This window comes from Trematomus bernacchii, unplaced genomic scaffold, assembly GCF_902827165.1.
Source record: "Trematomus bernacchii unplaced genomic scaffold, fTreBer1.1, whole genome shotgun sequence".
NCBI lineage: Eukaryota > Metazoa > Chordata > Actinopteri > Perciformes > Nototheniidae > Trematomus > Trematomus bernacchii.
The window spans coordinates 3,893,088-3,914,022 of NW_022988050.1; the positions used below are offsets into that span (position 1 = coordinate 3,893,088).

At 42.4% G+C, this 20,935-nt stretch overlaps 2 protein-coding genes across 2 annotated transcripts; both read left to right on the top strand.

Annotated features, from left to right (window-relative positions):
• Positions 1-11,968: 11,968 nt before the first annotated feature.
• prr35 (proline rich 35) lies at positions 11,969-14,291 on the top strand. The gene is made up of 3 exons (XM_034118974.1): positions 11,969-13,323; positions 13,487-13,874; positions 13,959-14,291. The coding sequence occupies exons 1-3, from the start codon at positions 11,969-11,971 to the stop codon at positions 14,289-14,291; spliced, it is 2,076 nt and encodes a 691-aa protein (XP_033974865.1).
• A 1,709-nt stretch (positions 14,292-16,000) lies between these two features.
• LOC117473369 (toll-like receptor 13) lies at positions 16,001-20,824 on the top strand. Its single transcript, XM_034118934.1, has 7 exons — positions 16,001-16,043; positions 16,795-17,638; positions 17,724-18,280; positions 18,361-18,508; positions 18,603-18,970; positions 19,394-19,487; positions 19,590-20,824. Exons 2-7 carry the CDS (start codon positions 16,817-16,819, stop codon positions 20,325-20,327), a joined length of 2,727 nt encoding a protein of 908 aa, XP_033974825.1. The 5' UTR covers positions 16,001-16,043; positions 16,795-16,816; the 3' UTR covers positions 20,328-20,824.
• Positions 20,825-20,935: the final 111 nt, after the last annotated feature.

The following is a 20,935-nucleotide window of genomic DNA, read 5'->3' on the forward strand; positions in this document are numbered from 1 at the left end:
CATTACCGGCCTGTCACATCCTCTCGCAACTCGTAGACTGACTCACTTGCTTCATCTGAATGACAGAAGTTAAACTGTGTTCCAGAGGAGATGGGGGGTGAGGGGTGGGGGGGGGGAAGGAGTTGAGGGGCCAACAGCACTCTGCAAGTAGGCCCCAGGGCTGGATGGATGGTGAGGGTGCACGTCAGTTCAGATTGTGCATGTGTGTGTGTGTGTGTGTTGCTACTCCTGCATGTGTGTTTTCTCCTTGAAATTAAAGTATAAATGTGCACTTGAAGACTGATCAAAAGAGGATGCCAGTGTGTATAATTTCTCAGATCCATGCTTCCTTATAATCTTCCCATGCAACCACACCACCAGCTCGCTCCCTGTCTCCCCCCCCCCCTCCTCCCCTCCTCCATCTCTCCTCCTCCCAAAACAGCAAACCTTGCCTCAGTGCGTGCCTGGCGGACTCTCTCCGCGGTCTCGACAGCCGAGCTGGTCGTTGCCCCGAGCGCTGAGGAGCTGTCGCCTCTCGTTAGTGTCGCCGTGCCAACCCAGAGTCCTGCCTGCTCCTTGATTAGAGAGTGAGGTGGATGGAGAGTGTGTGTGTGTGTGTGTGTGTGTGTGTGTGTGTGTTTGTGTGTGTGTGTGTGTGTGTGTGTGTGTGTGTGTGTGTGGGGGGGGGGGGGGGGGGGGGGTTTAGTAGAGGAGATGGGATGCTACTCAACCCCCCTCCTGCCCACAGAGCTGCTTTTAAAGATCAGTGATTTGGTCAATTGGCCTGGCAACACCAATCCCACGGAAGGTCATTGATGACTCAATGGACCAGTCAGTGAGGCAGGCTGTCATGTCACTACTCTGTTCAAGTGTGTGTGTGTGTGTTTTTGTGAGTGTGTGTGTGTGTGTGTTCATGTTTACAAGTTACCAAGCCCCTGACAAAATCAATGAGGACAAAATCTATAAAGATGGGATCATGAGGTCAGAAATTCCACAAGATCTTCCAGGCTTGTTCTAATTCAAAATCATTCTCAAAAGACTGTACCATGGACGTTCATCTGCTCATCTTTCTTCTTCCTGTTGCTGTTCACTTATTTTGTTACAATGTTTTATTATATCGATTCATGAATAAAAAGGTGCTTTATATGGAGTCCTGACTGTAACATGAAGCTGCAACGTTACCGTTTTAAATCTGACCAAATACCTTTATTTGATTTATGTATTTGATATAGTCCACTGAAACATTTTGAAACATTTGAAATTGATTTTCATGCTACAGTATGTAAAATGTGATAATGTTTGTCTGTGAATGTGGCTGTCTATGCTTGAACTATATGTGTATTTGTTTATTTAATTTGTATTTCTGCATCTTGAACACAGGTCTTGTTGAGATCCCAGTGTCAACAAGACAAAATGTTTAAACATAGAATTAAATAAAAAACCTCTCTTTTTTCTTTTTATACGGTGAACTTTACAATAAAGGTAAAAATGCTCCTCAGAAGTGACATAATGGCGCCATACAAATAAACAGTTCAGAGTGATATCAATGTAATATAACTAAAATAACATGTCACTGACACCGTCCACTACAGTATGTTTAGTACGGGAAGTGAGGAAAAGGAAGTGCAGATTTGTTAAACAGAACAATGCTTTTAGTCCTATCGAATTTTGTAACTTAAAACTGCGGTGGATGGTGGCTGACCTTGTGAAAACTTTGGACGGCCAACTGTCTGCCTGCCTGTCTGCGGCTGGATGGCCAGGTCAGTGAGTCTCTACCCCCCGAGGGAGCCATAAATACTGCGTGTGATTTCACTTCCTATATGCCCTGCCCTGGGCACAGCTGTCCATCTCTGGACATTTTCTCTGCCCAAAGGGAGGACTGACTGGGTCCACGGCCTTGTACACAAGCAGCCCATCTGTTTGGGCCTGTCTTTCATTCACCCCCTGGAAAACCCAATCAGACAACTTGGTATATTTGGAATTTAAAAAAAAAATGTAGTCATTGAGATTCAGTGTAACTGGAGGGACTGGAGAGGGTTACTTTCTCAAATTAGCATTATTTATCAAATGTATAATATGTCCAAAAAAAACATGATAGTATAGTATGTCGGAAAAAACTGTCATAGTATATCAGATAGTATATTAGATAGTATATTAGAAAATATATATATAACGTCATAGTATAATAGGTCCACAAAAAAAAGGTCATAGTACAGTATGTCGAAATTACATTTTATAGCATAATATAGTTTAGTATAAACATTGGTTTTCAAAATCATTCACCAAAAATTGAAGCCTGAAAAAAGTATTTCTTTCTGTGTCAAAAAATGCAGAAATCCATAGAAAAGCATGAACTCAAAATAAAGGCGCTTTACAATGACACAAAAATAAATAACGTTTTGCATTCACAGCTTCAAATTGTTGGATGTGGGAGCAGAGAGCCTGCAAGTGGCAGTAAGAATATGCGAAAACGACAGCCAGTGAGAGGGAAACAAGACTTCCCTCTAGCTATGGCTTCCTGACTTGTTTATTTGCTAACTGGGTGGGGGGGTTGGGTTTGGGGAGAGGGTGAACATATGGTTTGCTAAAACATGGACTTGTAGTTGGGAGGCCAAGGCCCCCTAAGGGATGGAGCTGACGGGCTTTGGTCCCTGTCTCCCTCAATTTCTCCCGCTTGGACAGTCAGAGCTGAACAGCCGTCCTCCAGGAGTTAGCAGCCTCTCGCTCTCCCTCTATCTCCCTGCTGCTGCACACACCCCCACACCCATCCTCAGCTCAGTCAAACCCTGAGATGGTGAAGAAGGAAGGAGGGGGGGGGGGGGGGAACTGGCTTTGGGGTGTACATGGGGGTTGGCTGCAGCTGGGAAACTGACTGACACCATCATCTTGTCCCCGGTCCCCAGAGTGTGAGCCCTGTTGCTGAGGGAATAAAAGCTCTGGTCTCGGCATAAAGACATGCTGGTACTTTGGTCCCAACACATATGGGTATTTGCTGAGCATCAGCTTTCAGATTTTGGACGCATTTGTCCTGTAACGGATACTGTCTTCTCTGGGAATTTGTCAGAAGTCAAAGTGAGGATACTGTGTAAGGTCAGGAGCTTTGGTTTTCAGGAGTGGAGCATGGTTGTCAACGACCTACCAGCTACTGCAGCTATCTTACACAGATCACTGCACTGAGATAGATGCACACACTCGTACACACACCCTCAAGGTCTATGTGTTTACGGACACACTCACGATCAAGGCGCTAATGTACACACATGATCTCACACACCCTGCATTGATGAACAAACATATGCACACACTCACATAAACTCCCTGTGGGTCAGTGACTTAATATGCACATACTTACACACACACTGGGTCAGTTGTTGATAGACTTACACATGCACACACCCGCACACACCCTGAAGGTCAACAGAGTGATGGACAGCAGTCCTGATGTGCTCTGACAGACTCGGCTGCTTCCTTTCATTTCCACTTGCTTTTCCCCCATCAGGTGACACCCACAGGTGCCTTGGCGAGAGAGACCCGCCTCCTGCGGGTGCGTTTGGGGGCAGCTGGTGAAAACGGGAGGGCAGAGACCGAGACGGCGACCGAGGCACCAGCTGCTTCCTGTCAGTGACCCACAGCACGGTGTGAACTCCACTCACACTCTCAGATATTGAGTGATATACAGTAAATGTGAGGCATCAGCTGCATCTCTTTCCAAATGAATGCCACTGACAGACTGATAGTTAGGAGCTCCTCGCACCTACTGATACTGCTGCATTCCTATTTGAAGCTAAGACTGAGAGAAAGGCCTAAATATGTGCAGAGAAATATCCAGCGAGTCATATATACATTCAGGGCTAATCTTGTCATCTGCCCTTTTCAGATATCAGCCCGGCTCACATTGACGGCTGAGTTTTCACCTTGGAAAATAGCCAGCGTTTGTCCGGCCTTCTTCTGTATGATTTTGTGTGTTCATTTAAGTGTGACGCTGAAAATGTCTCATTGTGTGCTCCCAGCGCTGTTCCCTGACATACTGTGGGGGCAGTTCACCTCTTAAAAGGACACTCGTCTGTCTTATCAGGATGTTGTTAAGCGGGGCTAATAGCTTAAAAAACATTAATGACCTTTGAAAAGACTTCCTACTTCCTTCTACTTTACTAAACAAGACGCTTGGGTGTTTTTTTGTCAAAAGTTAGATAAGAAGATCAATACTAGGCATGTCTTTAGTTAAATATGAAGGTCAGCAACCCTTTAGCTTAGCTTAGCATAACGCCTACAAACAGGGGGGAACAGCTAGCATAGCTCCAAAGGTAACATAAACCACCTCTCAGCACCTCTAAAGCTTGCCAACTTTTGAGGTGCTGAACCCACAATAAAATTACAACATAATTCACATTACGCTTAGTTTTTATACTCAAATTGCATTCTGAAAGTCGGCCAATGCCACCCACAATCCCGTGCGTCTCACAGAAATGAGCCATACTTTGGAGTGTTATTTTCAAGCTAGCAGGAAATGAAAGGTGCCCATTGATTTCCCTGACTTTAAAGTTTCATATCATATAAGCATCTACTAGCTTAAACTAATTAGGTGTAACGTGAGCTTTACTGGGGCGGGCAGGTGATTTTTTTCTACCACTGGTCTGAGCCAGGTTAGCTGTTTCCACCATTTGACGTCGTTATGCTAAGCTTAGCCATCCGCAAGAATACTAAGAGGCATATTTCCTTATAATCTTGAGATATTCCTCCTAAAATGTTTATGTTTGCAAGGCAATGATAGTCCATTATTATATAAGTTTCAAACAGGCCAAACTGTTTGAGAAACTGTTCCTAAGCCTCATTTGGTTAGCGTCTATCCTGAAGTGTCCTTGAGCGAAACACCGAAGCTCCACTTGGGAATGCTAAAGTGCCTCGAAGGAAAAGCAAAAACACTAAAAAAATTCAATTTATTCTCCGAGATTTTGAAAAATTAGCTCAATTACACATGCAGAAGCTGAGTGTGTATATACACTTTATTGTTGCAACAGTGATGTAAGACAGCTCTTAGCATGTTAAAGAATATTTTTTAGGGTAATAATGGTAATTTGAATTCATAAACCAAACTCAAAGAAAGGAAGTCACTAAGGGCATGAGGTTATTTAGTCACTGTGGCTGTGTGTGGGTAAAGCTGCTGGAGATATTCTCCTTTGAAAACGAGGGGAAGCAGAGAAATGGGGAGGGGGATGGTGAATAATTGATAGTGGCTGAGAGCGATATGAGTTTAGTTAATGTGCCCAGCAGCACAGACTAAGAGAGGAGCTGTTAGCTATTCCACCTCAGGCCTAAAACTCAGGCAGCGGAAAGACCCACCCTGGGTTAGAGGTCGCTGTTTAGTCACCTATCTTCCCATCTTTCTATAACTCCATATAGTCCATCTTGATTTTTTTTTTCTTAATTTGTGGTTGTGCGTCTATGTGTGTGTGTGTGTGTGTGTGTGTGTGTGTGTGTGTGTGTGTGTGTGTGTGTGTGTGTGTGTGTGTTTGGAGGCATCGGCACAGCTGGATGGCGCTGGTAGCGGTGTTGTTGCAGCCCTCAGGTTCCTTTCTCTGAGTGGTAATAGAGTGCTCCTGTCAGCCTCCCCAGATGCCGCTCCATAAGGACCCTCAACTATCTTAACTCGCCAGGAGACTTCTGTGCTCACACTGCAAGTCTCCGCTTCTTCACATTCCTACTTTTTCCTATTGAAGGTACAAAAACGCAGTTTGCATTTGAACTTGGAGTGTATTTCTTTGTGCGTGAAGTACAAAAAGAAGTGAATGCAAGAAATGAATAACCGGTCTGATTAAATTAGAGCTCTGTGTAATACCCTCCTTCATACACAACTGCTTACAGAGAACATTAATCATTTGCCAGCCACAAAGTATTGATTAATTAAATCATTAAATGCATGGTTAAGTGATTGGATTCCTCAGATAATAAATACACAAAACAATCCTTTATACATAACTACATTAAGAAGAGTACCATTAACCAATAAACACAGACTTTTGTTCTAATCATTTTGTGTTAGTGGATTTTACAGAGAAGCAAAGAAGATTAAAACTCTCGGCCACAATGAACTCAATAGATCTCAAAAAATTAAAACAAACTCAATATCAAACAGTAGATCATTATGTTTAAAGTATAATTTGCTAGTGGATCTCTGATACTTAGAAATAACAGAGGACAGAGAACATCAGAAAGTGGAAACTATCGCAAGTGAGATATCCCCTATTATTAAGTAAGAACCTAACATTTATTATATAATTTCTTAAGCTGAATGATACATGAAGTGGGGAATGAAGGTCTATTATTGACTGTATAAGTATAGAACAACCCATTTAGATCAACTTTACAATGCAGGATGCACTTTTTCTCTCTTTATCACAAGCAATCCAGTAAAAAATGTAAGTATTATCACTGTATTACTTAAGTGGGAAACCATCACACAACACTAACGTATCCCATTTAACTCTAACATTTCCTTTGCTTTGGATAAGTACTGTTAGTTTTATGTTCAAAACACACAATAACCTGGTGTCCTTGTACTAAGTCATCAAACCTTTACACATAGCTATACCATTACATGTCACTTGTTAGACGCTTTTATCCAAAGCGACTTACATACTCAATACTGTGGGCAATCCCCACAGGAGCAATTTGGGGTGAAGTGTCTCAGGGACACAACGACATGCTGACTGCAGTGGGGTTTGAACCTGTGACCCCCTGATCCCAACAGCAAGGCTCTATCCACTGCGCCACACGCCTCCCAGTAACAATCATATAACAAAACATAAGCTCCTTTTACTCTGTATTGTATTTTATTCCTAGTGATTTCTGCATGACTTATGTGGTATACCTCTGTAAGAGTTTGAAAAAATCACTGTAGAGACACTGTTGGCTCCAATCAAGATTGTTAGACCGTGTACACACTAAAGCATTTGGCATGTTTAATACCAAACATCTCCTAAAGAGTCTGAAGGAAGTGGCAGCACTGAAGGAGTCAGTCCTCACTTAACACACACGTAACAGGAGACACTGACACTGCCTCCCAAGTGTCTCTGGATAGTTGGAAACAACCAGTCTCTGACTCTCTTTGAGAAACAACTGACATCACCTCTCATGTGCCCGCGCTTTAAGAAGTGGAGGATGTTGCTTCTCTACTCCCTCCTCCATGTCATAGTGCAGTCCCGTCGTTCCTCCTGATTTACCAGACATCCTCTTTCCCCTGCTGTCACATTTGGTACAGATGGTTAGGCTCTATGGAGCGGCCTGTCAGTCTCCATTTAGCCGCCTCGGTGTGACAGCGGGTCTGATGGCTCGTGAAGGGCCCCCGACTTTCCCAGCACACGGACACTGACATTTCTCAAAGGGGGCTCGCATGCGCTCATCCCACCCAGCCAGAGGAGAGAAATTAAGAACCTGGAGTTGACCCAAAGCCCGCCACAGGCTAAGAGAGCAGATGGATAAAGAGGCAGGGAGAGGAAGTGGAGATTGAGAGGTTGGAGTTGATTTAGAAAAGAAGACAAATGAGGAGTGAGACAGGGGGGTGAATAAGAAGGGCAGGTAAAGAAAGAGTTGAGAATGATTGCCACAAAAAATCAAAAGGTGGCACAACACAATATGAAACGGAAAACAAACTCTAACGAAGGGTGGGATTATATGGAAAAATACATACACTTGACATGTTATGTTTGTGTTTTTGGTTGTTGGATGTATTTCAACCTAGTTATCTGAAGTGTCGAAGCAATCCTATTGATTGTTTCTTTGTCTTTTTTTTTTATGTAATGAGTGTTATTACTGTCATTTTATTTTATTATTGTATTTGACTTTTTTAGATGGGAATGTCATCTTCCCCACACTGTTGTTGTGTAAAAAATCATAATAATAGTTCAAAAGAAAGAGTTTAAACTGTCAGAAGACACACATGTCAGTCATCGCCTGTGGTTGTGATCTTACAGCTCATGTCAGTAACCCATCCAGTGCCCTGTACCACTGCACTAATAACCCCCCCCCCCCCCCACACACACACCTTCAACTACACCCCTGATGTTGTTGGTGATGCAGGTGAAGTGAAGTGGAAAGCACCCCCAGCCTCCCCAAAAACACACTGATACTGACCGTGTGAGACAGTGAGGAGCACACACACATCACAGAAACACACGAGCACAGAAATGAACGGGTCTGTGTAGTTGCTATTAATATAATGCATTCAGAGAAAAACCCGTGGTGTATAGGGTCATTTCAAGTCCTTAAATAAATATTTCAGAGCAGAAGAAGCCATAGATGCTCTCCCATATGAAAATGCAACGTAAACCTAGAACATGCGTATTTTTTTGCAGCCCTTGAAAAAAACAAAACAATATGTGTTTTTATTCTAGTTATACCTGCTGGAAATTAGCTTTATCTGATGTAATTTCTGTCATAAGGTATTTTATTTTGAACAATTAAAACAAGAAATTGTTACAATAAATAGTTTTTGGTTTTCATCTCCCTTATATTGTGTGTGTCACTATTGTGTGCATTTTGTTTTGGATTGTTACATAAAAAAATCAATAAATATATAAAAGAGAATGAGAGCGAAAAATATTGTTTTCAGAAGTCTATTTTTTTCAGTACATGATTGTTGAGATTTTAACATAATAAGTCATATTCAAGGTTTTACCTCTTTTAAATGATTTTCCCTGTATAATGTTATTTTTTTCAGATGAAGTTCAAAATGGTTTAAATCAGACTTAAAACATCTGGTAACAGCTGACAATCAGACAACCACAAAACATATTTAAACATGTAATAGTTTAATATTTCAGTGAAAAGCATTTGGTTTAAAAACACCCATGAAGCTACCTTAAAAAATAAATACAAATTGAGAAATTCACCCAGACGCCAAATGGCACGTCACCCTCCGTTTTAACGAGGAGCCATCACCAAACTGCCTTTGCCAATATTGTTTAAGTTGTTATGTTGCATCCTGGCTGCAAGGTAGAGACCACATTTGACAATCCAGGGGGGAGAGGAGGGAGGGGGGAGCTGCTGTATTGTAGTGCCTGCGGGCAATGCTCCCAGTCAATATATATGAGCAGATTCGCTGCTGCGCGCCTGTTAGCGCGCGCTGCCCTCTCAGTGCAGACAGACCGGGACGCTCTCCAGGTACGGTACATTCATTTCTTTATCACTTTAAAACAGCTTGTGGCATGCAAGCAGGTTAGTTTAGTAAGATTAAGTTATCTTTTATAAAGTTACTTAGGCCTGGTGCATGATGTTTTTGCACACATTGAGAAACGTTTGTAAAGTGCACGACTTTTATTTTGTAGTTTTAAGTGCGAGGTTTTAATACGAGATTCATTTTGATTGTGAATGGAGTTAGATGGTTCATTTTTAAGACTGAATGTGGCTATTTAAAAATTGTATTCCGTTTTTTTATTTCCGTGTATGCAAATGTTAAGTTAAGATAATGCAATGCATTGCCACTTCATTTTGAAATAATAAAACAATGATTATAAAATGTTATTTTAATGCATTTACTGTTGAAAAAGAATGATTAAAACCTTTGAAGTATAAATTCATTATCTGCAGCATCATGTGAGGTTTTTCTATCAAATATACATTTCCCTTAATAATATGTGTCTAGTAATACAATTATTTAATTTATTGTGTTTAAAAATATGATTTAAAAAAAAAAGTTTAATTGCAATTGTTAAATTGATCACAACAGTTGTTATTATATTGAAAAAGAAACCGAGATTCAGATGATTTATGACAATTTTGTAATCTTTCTTCTTTTCCAGACAACCAACTCATCACTCTGACAACCCTTCAAGGTAAAGACTATAACTTAAAGTATGCATTTATAAAAAGCTTTTAAAACTATTCCAGTTTGAGTGATGCATTTACTTACTGTACAAACAGCCCGTCCCATAGGCGGTCAGTGGTGTGGTTGCTGTTGCATGTCAAAGCTTTTAGTGTGGTGAACCTCTTTAATTGGAACAATAGATGTTGAAGCGGTTAGGCTTGTTTGATCAGCCCTAAAAGCTTAAAACAAGACCGCAGGGTTTGGATATGGGGCGGCGGGGGGCCAAAGTGCACATTCAGTGGAGAGGCGAGCGGATAGCAGTGGCCAGGAGAGGGGCAAAAACTACTGTAAAAATGATTTTTATTGATTGGATGGTAGCAGCAGCTGTTAGGCCCCATTATGAGCTCAAAGCTCAGGTCAGAGCCCCGGGGCGGACAAGTGAGCCAATCAAATGGTCAGCCACAAAACGGGCCAATTCTTAGGGTCCAATTGGGAGAGCAGTTTGTAACCGCCTGCCATCCTGAGTTAGTCTCACTGTGTCTTCCATCATCAGCCTGCGTGCTGCGGCTTTATAGATGAGCTTGTCTGCTGTCTCTCAATATCACAGAGCATCCATCACCTGTGTTTGCTTCACTGCCCTTTATATCAAAACTTTGTCATGAGCCATGAGTTTATCTTTACTTCAGTTTGGACCCTGAACGTCACACAGACTTTCATCTTGAAATGACCTGGGGGAAAAAAAGACAAAATAAGAGCCTCAGAGCAGAGTGTTTTAAAGTGAGGAGCACACTCATCCTCACATCTTTTTTCACCGCAGGGTTTTCCCAACAGCCAGGCTTAAAGTATAAAAAGATCACAACGTTTCTGTAATTTAACAGATGGAAACACATTTATTAAAATGTATTTTAGGGGGTAAGAAATTAATTAAAAGAATGCCAATAGATGATGAAGAAGGAGAGAAGTTGTGAAAAGAGAGATTATGAATGTGAGACTTTCTGTATTTCATTTAGTTTTATTGATATTGTAGATTGTCAAAAATATAATCTTTTAATGTCCTTTAAGAGGATCCTAAATAAAGTAATATATAAAATAAAGAGAGCCAGCGAACACTTAACATGAGTCAATCTTAAGGTACAACTCGCTTTGTTTAAATCTCTGAATTTCAGAGGAACAAGCTGTTAGCTTTACATTTCAAAGATGGAAGAAAGACAAAATAAAATAATTGAATTAAAAGAATAAAGGGAGAATGTCTGCATTAGATGTATCGCTGCTTGTACGACACAACAACTTCTAAAATAGTTACCATCACAATAACTAATGTTTTAAAAATTGACGTTGTCTACAATCTATAATCTATAATTAAATGGTATTCTCTTATAAAACATTTTAATATTGCTAATTGAGTATAATAAAGTATGACCCAACTCTACATGCAGAGTACAGGAGAGCAGTTGAACTTCACCGTGTCCTGACCCAGATCCCCGTCCTGGCACTAATGACGCCCTTTAGGCACGACGCCAGGCTCTCATTAGGAACCAGGCCTCAAACCCCCGACTCCTCTCCCCTCCATACCTGCAGCCCCTCAGCCTGGCCACACTGCGCCTGTAGCCGGCCTCCGAGGGTCGGGCCTTAAGCTCAAGCGCGCCTGTTAGTGTTTTGAGGGCCCGACGCACAGGTGCAGAGACCCCCCTGTTTTGCCCCCCAGCCCCGTACCCTGCTAGCGCCTGGTGCTGCACTGGAACTAATGAGTAGTGGCAGGTACAGTGAGAACGGAGCAGCTAGGCCTCCCTGCAGTTAGGTTAGTGGCAACGCTCAGCGCAGGCAGACAACAAATGTGCTCTCTTAACACACATATGTGCATAATGATATATAGCACCCTTCAGTGCACAAATAACTTTATTGTGGATATTTATATTCCTTACAAATCTGCATTCCTGCAAGCTGTTCCTTTTTCTCAGAACAAATACATTAACATGTTATTTTGCTGCTGATGTTTTTGAAATATCATTTTATTCATACAAAACTGTCTTATGTGTTCGCAGGTTCAAGAAATGCTCTTTTTCATCGACCCAACAGAAGGATAAACAATTAAATGAACCCTGGCACGAAAGACATACAATCTTAAAATCTGTCTTGAATCATCACCATTTTATTACAATTTAATCTTTAAAATATCAAGACTCAATCATGTCCAAGGACGACGCTTGTAAAGTGACGTCCATCAGCAAACACAAGGAACGCAAGCCTAAGAAGCCTCACTACATTCCCCGGCCATGGGGCAAACCATACAACTACAAATGCTTCCAGTGCCCGTTCACCTGCATGGAGAAGTCCCACCTGTACAACCACATGAAGTACAGCCTGTGCAAGAACTCTCTGTCCCTGCTCATAGAGTCCGACTGGCCCTATAAAAAGGGCAACATCCTGCACCCAGAACAGCTACGACCCCTTCAGCAGGCACATGGGAAAAATGGCATAGAAATGACACGGACTGAGGAACGAAAGTCCTTGGAGGAGGAAGGTGAGGACAGGGAAAGCCAGGGAGCAGAAGATGAGGAAGAAGGAGGACGAGGAGAGCGATTAGAGGTCACTGGGTTGAGGAAAGAGAGAGGAGACGCTGCAGAGTGCACCACCAAGAAAATCAAACAGCCAGAGTCTGAGTTTCTGATGGCCGACATGCTCTCCCTGGAAGATCAGCTTTTAAGAGCGCGCGCAGTAGAAGTAGAAGCCCAGCTGAAACACTACAAGCTATCCAAGGCATATCTGACTGCTCCCAGTCTGCTGTCGGAGCAGTGGCGGTTGTTGGCGTCCAGCCACACGAAGGCCAAAGCTGAAGGTGCCCAGCCCCGAGTGGGTAGTTCCATCCCCTGTTACCCTCCTCCGCCAAACCTGATGGATTACCAGGATCCCACTGGACTCAACCTGTCATTGCTCGGGATGGGTTACCCGATCACCCCCAGCCTCTTCTCCTACATGAACTCAGCTATTCCCGCTGCCGCCACCGCCGCCCAGACCCACGCTCAGCTCGCCCAGCTTCCCTTCCTGGCGTCGGCCGCTCAGCTGATGCACCCGGCCTCGAGCACCCACACAGACAGAGCTCTTATCCCCCCTCGCCTCTACTACCCCTTCCTGTGCGAGCACGCGTTCGGACCGGCCTCGGGTCAAAGCGACGCCAGCAAAGCGCTCAAGACGTCCACAAACAGTCTAGAAGCGAGTCCCTCGTCTGGTTTTCAGCCTAAAGTAAATCTGTGGAAAGTGCCTGCTTTGCGGCCAGGGGCAGCCGCTGTCTCCCCTGCTGGCTGGGTGTCGCCTCAGAGGGACTCCCCCGAACACGGGTACAGGTTGGCCGATAAACTGCAGGCTACAGTCAAGGAGGGCAAAGCAAATTGGTGCCTCAAAAGGACAGGGGCCCCAATTGGGAACCATGAGGCACCTTTGGAGAAGAAGCCGAACATGGGTGGTTTTGCTTTGGACCTTCTGAAGAATATTCAGACTGCATCAAATCTGAACATGACGGCAGACAAACTTCTCTTCCATGGAAGGTAAGGATTTCAAGTCAATACAATTTCCTTATTTTATCACGTAGCAACACAAATGTCACTTTTATCCATCATTATCTAAAGTGAATAACGCAATTGGTTGATTTGTAGTTTTAAATGTTACATATTTACAAATGCAAAAGTCCTAAACCTTTCATATCCTCAGTTTTCAGGATGCTCAGCTGCCGATACGGCATACTGATCTGTGGTACAGCGAACATCTCACCAGTCCCAGCAGTGAAACAACCTCTCAGTCTACCTGTGGGGGTCCCAATAGACAGGACCCGAATGCTGCCAGAACAATAGGGGAGGGGGCTTCAGAGTCCGTGGCTGCGCTCCTCAGTGACCTCTCCAAGGCCTTGCAGGAGTACCAGGAAGCTGAGCGCAAGATCTCCCACCTGGAGAAAGAGGACCTTCCCGCGCAGCGTCACCTCTGGGAACACTTGGGAAAAATACGCAGCGAGCTTTCCCACATCCACACGGCTCTGGAGAGGTCTTCTCGCCAGAGCGACGGACCCCTCGACCTGTCGGTGAAGAGGGACCAGACGGATGTGGTTGGAGATCGCAGCACAAGAGAGGACGGTAAAGACAACGCCACAGAGACAGAAGAGGAGGATGAGGAGCTTGAGGAGAAAAAGGAGGAAGAAGAGAATGAGAGGAAGGCGATGAAGGCGTCGCTGGAGAGTCGTAAGCAGTCGTTGGACATGCTGATCAAGATGAGTCAGGCGTCAGCGGTGAACACAGAGGTTCTCTCTCCTGGTGGTCTCGGCATGAGGCCCAGTTCTGCTGAGGCTTTGTGGCCGAGCAGAACCACCAAGTGTGAGGCGGACTCCAGCGTATTGCTTTGCCCCGACGGACGATCAGTGGTGTTCACCGATATCCCTTCCTCCGGCAAAACCCAAAAGAGGCCCCTGTCTATACAGCGACTAGAAGCCCATCCTCCGAGCCCTTTGACGGCTACTGACAATTGAACTTTTGGTCATCTGACTGTATTATAAGTGACTCAAATACAGATGTTTAAATGCCCATTATTACTGGCATGCCTTCACATTTCACTGGCTTTGAGGAGGACTGCCACTCATCCTCAGTTTAACGTCAAAAAGACCTCAAACATGTTGCACCTTACAAGACAAACCGGGAATGAATTTTGAAAAGAAGTCTTACAAAATGCACTACATTGATTGTTACAATAAGATTATCCTAACAAATATTTTGTTAAGCACTTAACAGTAACTTCCATGAACTGTTAAGTCCATTAAAATCACACTGAGAGACAATTCTTTGAATGGATGTGTAAATATTGTAATATAATAAATGTGAGTAAAATGTTAAAAAGGGTCAATGTTTTTTATATGGATGATGTCATGTTGGACTGCATTATTTCACTTCATGACACTAAATTGTATTATACACACTGTATTTCTTTGAATAAAATAAGTTAAAAAAACAAAGGGTTTCATTATTTCTTATGAACAAATAAAGGAAAAATGGGAATGGAGTACATTGTATAAAGGAAAAACAATGTATAGGCTATTTTAACATTATTTATTTGACTATAAGGCTGTCATTACTATCGTTTAAAGTCTAAATAAGAGACAAACGGACTCATACTGGCAGCTCAGCCTGTGTGCTAAAGGTGAAGCAGCTCCTCTAGCTACATCTCCATCAGTGGGGTCACCTGTGCCTCTGCTCGTGGATCAAGGAGCCCCGTTGCAAAGGTCAGGGCCCCGGGGCCAAGCTCCACGCGGACTAAACGGCGGACTACCTGTCGCCCCCAGGGCTGACTCAGGTCCACTGGCCCCTTCCCCGCCCTCACACCCACTGCACAGACGCAAAGGTCAGCCGCCAGGACCAGAGGAGCCCACGGTGGATGTTCAGCATGAAGAGGTCAACATGCCTGTCTCATCCAACAGTTATCTATTGAGTTTTTATATTGGTTGAATGTCTTGAATTAAGTCGTAAATCTGTTTGTAATTTTACTGGCTATATTCTATCAAAACGAAGCCATTTTCCTAACAAATAGTACCAAAAAGTAATTTACGTCATGCATATATGTATTATTCAAGCATCACATAGAAGGACGACAAAACGCCCACGGGCAATTCGATTTGTTAAAAAATTAACAAAACAATTATCTTTATTCTCACCAAATAATAAAGTTAATTGGCTTGAACAATACTGTTTTTTTCCCATTTGCCTACTTATCTGAAGTGTTACAGTAGTTGTGGGTAAAGGTGACACAAAAGAACAGTTTAGTATCACTTTGGGTCTCTTAAAAGGTAAATCTCCCCAAAACAATTACAATCTAAATGCTGGCACAGTGTCTCTGAGTGGTTTATGGGTTTTTGCTAAATGCCAATTTGGATATTTTATACATTTAAAGTATTGACGCACCATGTTTGATGTGCCTTCACTAGATGCAGGATCCAGGTAGATAGCTCCCTCTTGTGGAAAACATGATTTAAAGCATTTTCTTAGTATGAAACTAAGACAGAATAATCAGTATATCTTTAAATAATATCTACCATGACTCGCCATTTCACAACCTAGACGTGTGAAAATGTTGGGTATACACCATAGACTGTGGTATACACACAGCTCTAAACAATAACATCCTTCCTCAAAAGGATTAGGGTTTATTTAGACATGCAAAGAGAACTGAAGCCAGTTAAAATAGGAAGTGCAGTTAGGTAAAGTAAAGCAGCATAAGAAGAACGACAAGGGTAAGTTTATATTTTGTAATTGTTTAGGCTGCAACATCCTGTATATTATTACATTTTGAAGGAAATCAAAGTTTATTTACATATTAAGAAAGTAAGAAGAAGTAACCCTGTACTCTAAGTAAGAAGAACAAAAAAGTAATAGAAGTAAAAAGGTATTTTAGATGTAACTTTAAAGTGTCATATGAATATTAGTGGGTTTTCTCCCCCATACAGAAATGAAGGTTAGGGGGGGTAAACCTTTTTTATGAAAAAATAATGTCAAGGTAAAATGTAAAATGCAAAATGCCTATAGTTCGGGCTACAAATATTAATTATTTCCATGAACAATTTTCTGCCATTCCAGTTTCTCTATGTCAAGTATTTGTCTTTAAATGTCTTGTTTTATCAGTCCAAAGCCCTTACCCTACTAAAATTAAGAAAGTCACTACAATCGGGAAATCTCCAAACTTGAGGGGCTAAAATCAGCATTTTTTCACATGTTTCATGCAACATGTATTTATACATTTATCGATTTTCATAATATTTGCCAATTACTTGGCTGCTGCAGCAAAAAACTTAGCCTACGTTAAAAAAAATTATGATTTCTCAAAATGTAAAGAACATTAATTGATTAAATCCACTCGTATTTAAGAGAGCGCATCTCGTTGTCCCCAACAAGCAAAGATTAGGAAATTATGAGATTATGGTTTGTTTAACCCATGACGCATTTATGAACTAATATTTTTTTATTTCACATCCTTGTTGCAATCAGCAAACAGAGCCTTCAGGGAAAGATGGTGCGAACTGCCCTCTTCCTTCTGCTGCTCAACACCTCGGGCTGCTGTGGTTTTGGCTTTAAAAGCTGCTTCATGTCCTACCCCGGGACTGGCAACATGAGGTGCAGCAACCAGAACATAGCTAACCTCACTGACGTCCTGAGCAAGATCCCAGATAACACAACACAACTAAACCTGTCCATGAACAAGATCAATGTCATCCCACATGGGTCATGGAGTCATCTGTCTGGGCTTAAATACCTGGACATGAGCAAGAACAAGCTGGCCGATCTGAAAGGAGGAGAATTCAGAGGCCTGGGTGTCCTGAATTTACTCAACCTTACCGGAAACAACATCTCACACATCAACTCTAGTAGCTTTGATGCGCTAAGTATGCTACAAACCCTGCTTCTGAATCGAAACAAACTTGGCACAATCTCTCCGGATATCTTTAACTCCCTACCAGCGATTCAACATGTCGATCTGTCCAATAACATTCTCCAGAGTCTCAGCTGTGGAGACTCTGGTGGATCTTCTACTCTTCAGCGTCTTGATCTTTTCTCAAACAGCATCCGGATGATAAATCTGAGCTGTTTTCCTGCCCTGCAGCACATCTCTCTGTCTTTCAACCCAAAGCTGGAGCTACACTCTGACGTTTTTGCCTCCAACCCCAGGCTGAAAAATCTGCTTTGTGAGGGAGTAAAAGCCAAAGTGCTGATGGGACTCTCGGCAGAGACAAAAAGGAATCTCTCTTGGGTCTCATTTTCTCTGTCTTTGGAGGAATCTCCATTGACCATATGCGGGCTGCTGAAAGGAATGGAACAGCTTGATAGAGTTGAGGTTTGTGCGCTTAATTATAATGCAAAATCTATATATTTGTTTAATGTCTTTAAAAAAAACATTGTGTACATTTAAATGAATGCAGGTCGACTTGAAGAGATCCAGGTTACCAGAGACGAACTCCAGCCTTATGGACTGTAACACTCCAAGTATGGTGATAATTAATCATGCAAACCTCGAACATGTTACCCAGTTGGGCAGGGGTAATACGAGCACACTTTACCTAAACAACTGTGGTTTGAAGCAGATATCTCGTACTACATTTGATGGTTACCCAGGACTGAAAACACTGGAGCTAAATAGAAATGCACCCGACATTCAGCGAGATACATTCATAGGACTGACCCACCTTACAAATTTAGGCATGGACAGCTGCAGAGTTCGTGACATTCACCCCGACTGGTTTGTCCCTCTGAAGAAGCTGACTCGCCTGTCTCTCATTAAAAATGAAATCAGTTGGTTGAGAAAGAATGTATTCAGCAAACTTAATAATCTTGAGGAGCTCTACCTGCAGTTCAACATGCTGAAATACATCATGAATAACCCCTTCAGTAAGTTGCGGAGTCTAATAAAGCTCAACCTCAGCTCGAACATCATTCTTTTCATCAAAAACCATACCTTTGAAGACCTTATCAACCTCAGGTAAGGAGTTTGCTTTTGTGTTCAACTTCTCTTAACTTTCCTCACTGTCCACTCATGTAACACATCCATCTGTACTTTAGATATTTGAGCTTAAATGGGAACCGCATAAAGATGCTGTCAACAAATATTCTGTCTGGCCTGACCAATTTGAGGAAAATGGTTTTGTACAACAACCGCCTCCATTTTAAGCTCAATGAAGCCCCTTTCATCAACCTTACTTCCCTTGAGGTATGACATTTTCTTCAAGAGTAATATATTAAGAGTGTTTATTGTTCAATCTGATGATCTCTTTATCTGTCTAACTTCCATGTCAAATTTGTAGTTTCTGGACATGCGGTACCAGGGGCCCGGACGTGAATGCATTGGTGTCATTGGACCAAATTTCTTCAAAGGTCAAAGCAGACTTCGCGCATTCAAGATTGGACAAAGCAGAATTTTAGAATTCCACCCTGACGCCTTTGTTCCTCTGATCAATTTGCAAAACTTGTTCATAGTCGGAGTGGCTATGAAAAAGACCAACCTGAGCGCAATATTCTCCCCTCTGAAAAGTCTGAAACTACTGACCCTCAGAGTAGACCTCGATGTTTTCCCCGCTAACCTGCTGCCTCCAGATAACTCACTGGAGTATATCAAAGTTTGGTCAAACCACCTTCACACTGTGGACAAAAGCATGATGGATGCTCTGCCAAGGTGATGAGATAATAAAATGTCAATGCAAGCAACTCATGAAAGGATATTTAAACATTTGTAACATAACCCTTATTCGTATTCTTGCCAAGAGTTGGAGAGAGGATGGCTCGTTCAGTCTGAAGGCAAATCTGATATATATATATAAATTATATATGCTTTTCAAATCAGATTTTTCATAGACTGTTTTTTTATTGATTTGAAAGGACTAGTATGTCCAGACATAACAAACCTATCTGCATGATAGCTTACTACCAAAACTAATTCTATACATTTAATACAGTAAGGGTTTTAAACATGCAAATGTGTAAGCAAACCATTTGAATGTAGGAACTGCTACTGTGTCCACTTATAGCCTACAGGCGGAGAGGTATTTGGGGTTAATTAGAATTTAATAAAACTTTGTGTTTACCTGTGTGTTTCCAGATTGCTTGTATTGGACATTTCAGATAACCCGATCAGCTGTAACTGTGATAATGCCTGGTTCAAGAACTGGGCCATCCACAACAATCAAACAAGGGTAAAAGAAGCTGCTGACATTCTCAAAAAAGTATTAATGTATGTTATAAATTAACTTAAAAGCACAAAGCTGTACATTTATTTTATTTTGTTCCCCTTGTAGGTGTCCTTCCTGTACGACATTCGGTGCGACGAGGAAAGGAAATCTCCCTTCCTTTGGCAGTTTGACGAAAAGGCTTGCTCCTTTGAATATGTTTCCTTCACCCTCTTCATCGCCTGCTCTGTTGTGGACATTTTGTTTGTATGTGTGTGTCTGGCCTGGCACACACAGGGCCCCACTGTGCGCTACCTGCTGCTCGTCCTCAGGGCCAAACTACGTGGACGTAGAAGTGCCAAATTCCAGTATGATGCATTCATCTCCTACAGCTCTAAGGATGAGGGCTGGGTGATGAAGCAGTTGGTTCCCAGCCTGGAGAGGCCTGCTGCAGGTGCACCCCCCCTCCGGCTGTGCCTCCACCACAGAGACTTCCGACCCGGCGCTGCTGTCCTGGAGAACATCGAGGCCGCCATTTACGGTTCTCGCCACACCATCTGTGTGGTGACGCGTAATTTCCTGCAAAGCGAGTGGTGCTCCATGGAGTTTCAGCTGGCCAGTCTGAGGCTTTTATACGATGGCAGTGACGTCCTGCTGCTGGTGTTCCTGGAGGAGATACCTGAACGCTGCTTGTCTCCCTACACACGTTTATGCAAGATTGTTCGCAAGAAGACCTACCTGCTGTGGCCGGAGGAACCACAGGAGCAGGACACCTTCTGGGTCAGACTGATCGATGCTTTGAAGGACAAAGAGGAGGAGGAGGGAGAAGGAGGTGGAGAACATGATATGGCACGTCTAATTGGCTAGAACGAATGCTACATATTCAACCTATCCCTAATTCAATGTTCACAGCCTGACTGATGCATTGATGCAATCCAACATAATATGGCAATTTTTCGTTACTCGAGTTACTGAGTTTTGTTTTCATTTAGTTGTGGCTCGCTTCTTGTTGACATCATTGCTGCCTAGTAAAAAGTGGAACATGCTCACAGCAGGGTACTTTCCGGAGAAGATTATAATGGTCCGTTAATAATAGTGTGCATTAAGTCTTGATATATGAAGTTGGTTTCCACATAAAAAGTGAGGACTTGCAAAGTTCTATAATTTCACTGTAATTACCTTTTTTTTTTGGCTTTTAAAGTTTTGTGTGCGCTGTTTTTATGAAATGACGTGTTTTGTTTTATGTATTTTCTCATGAGCAAAAGGAGAAATATGTAGCAAGAAAATTCACTGTAAGGGCAGTTAAGTCCATTTTACATTTGATATTTCAACCATTCTGTAGACTGAACTAGTCTGTTTTTTTTTTTTAAAAGGATTAAAGGTCATTTTATACCATAAAAGCTAGCATTAAAAATAAAAATATATTCATTTGTTCTATTGCTTTAACATTACTGTTGTGTTGGAAAAATGCTAAA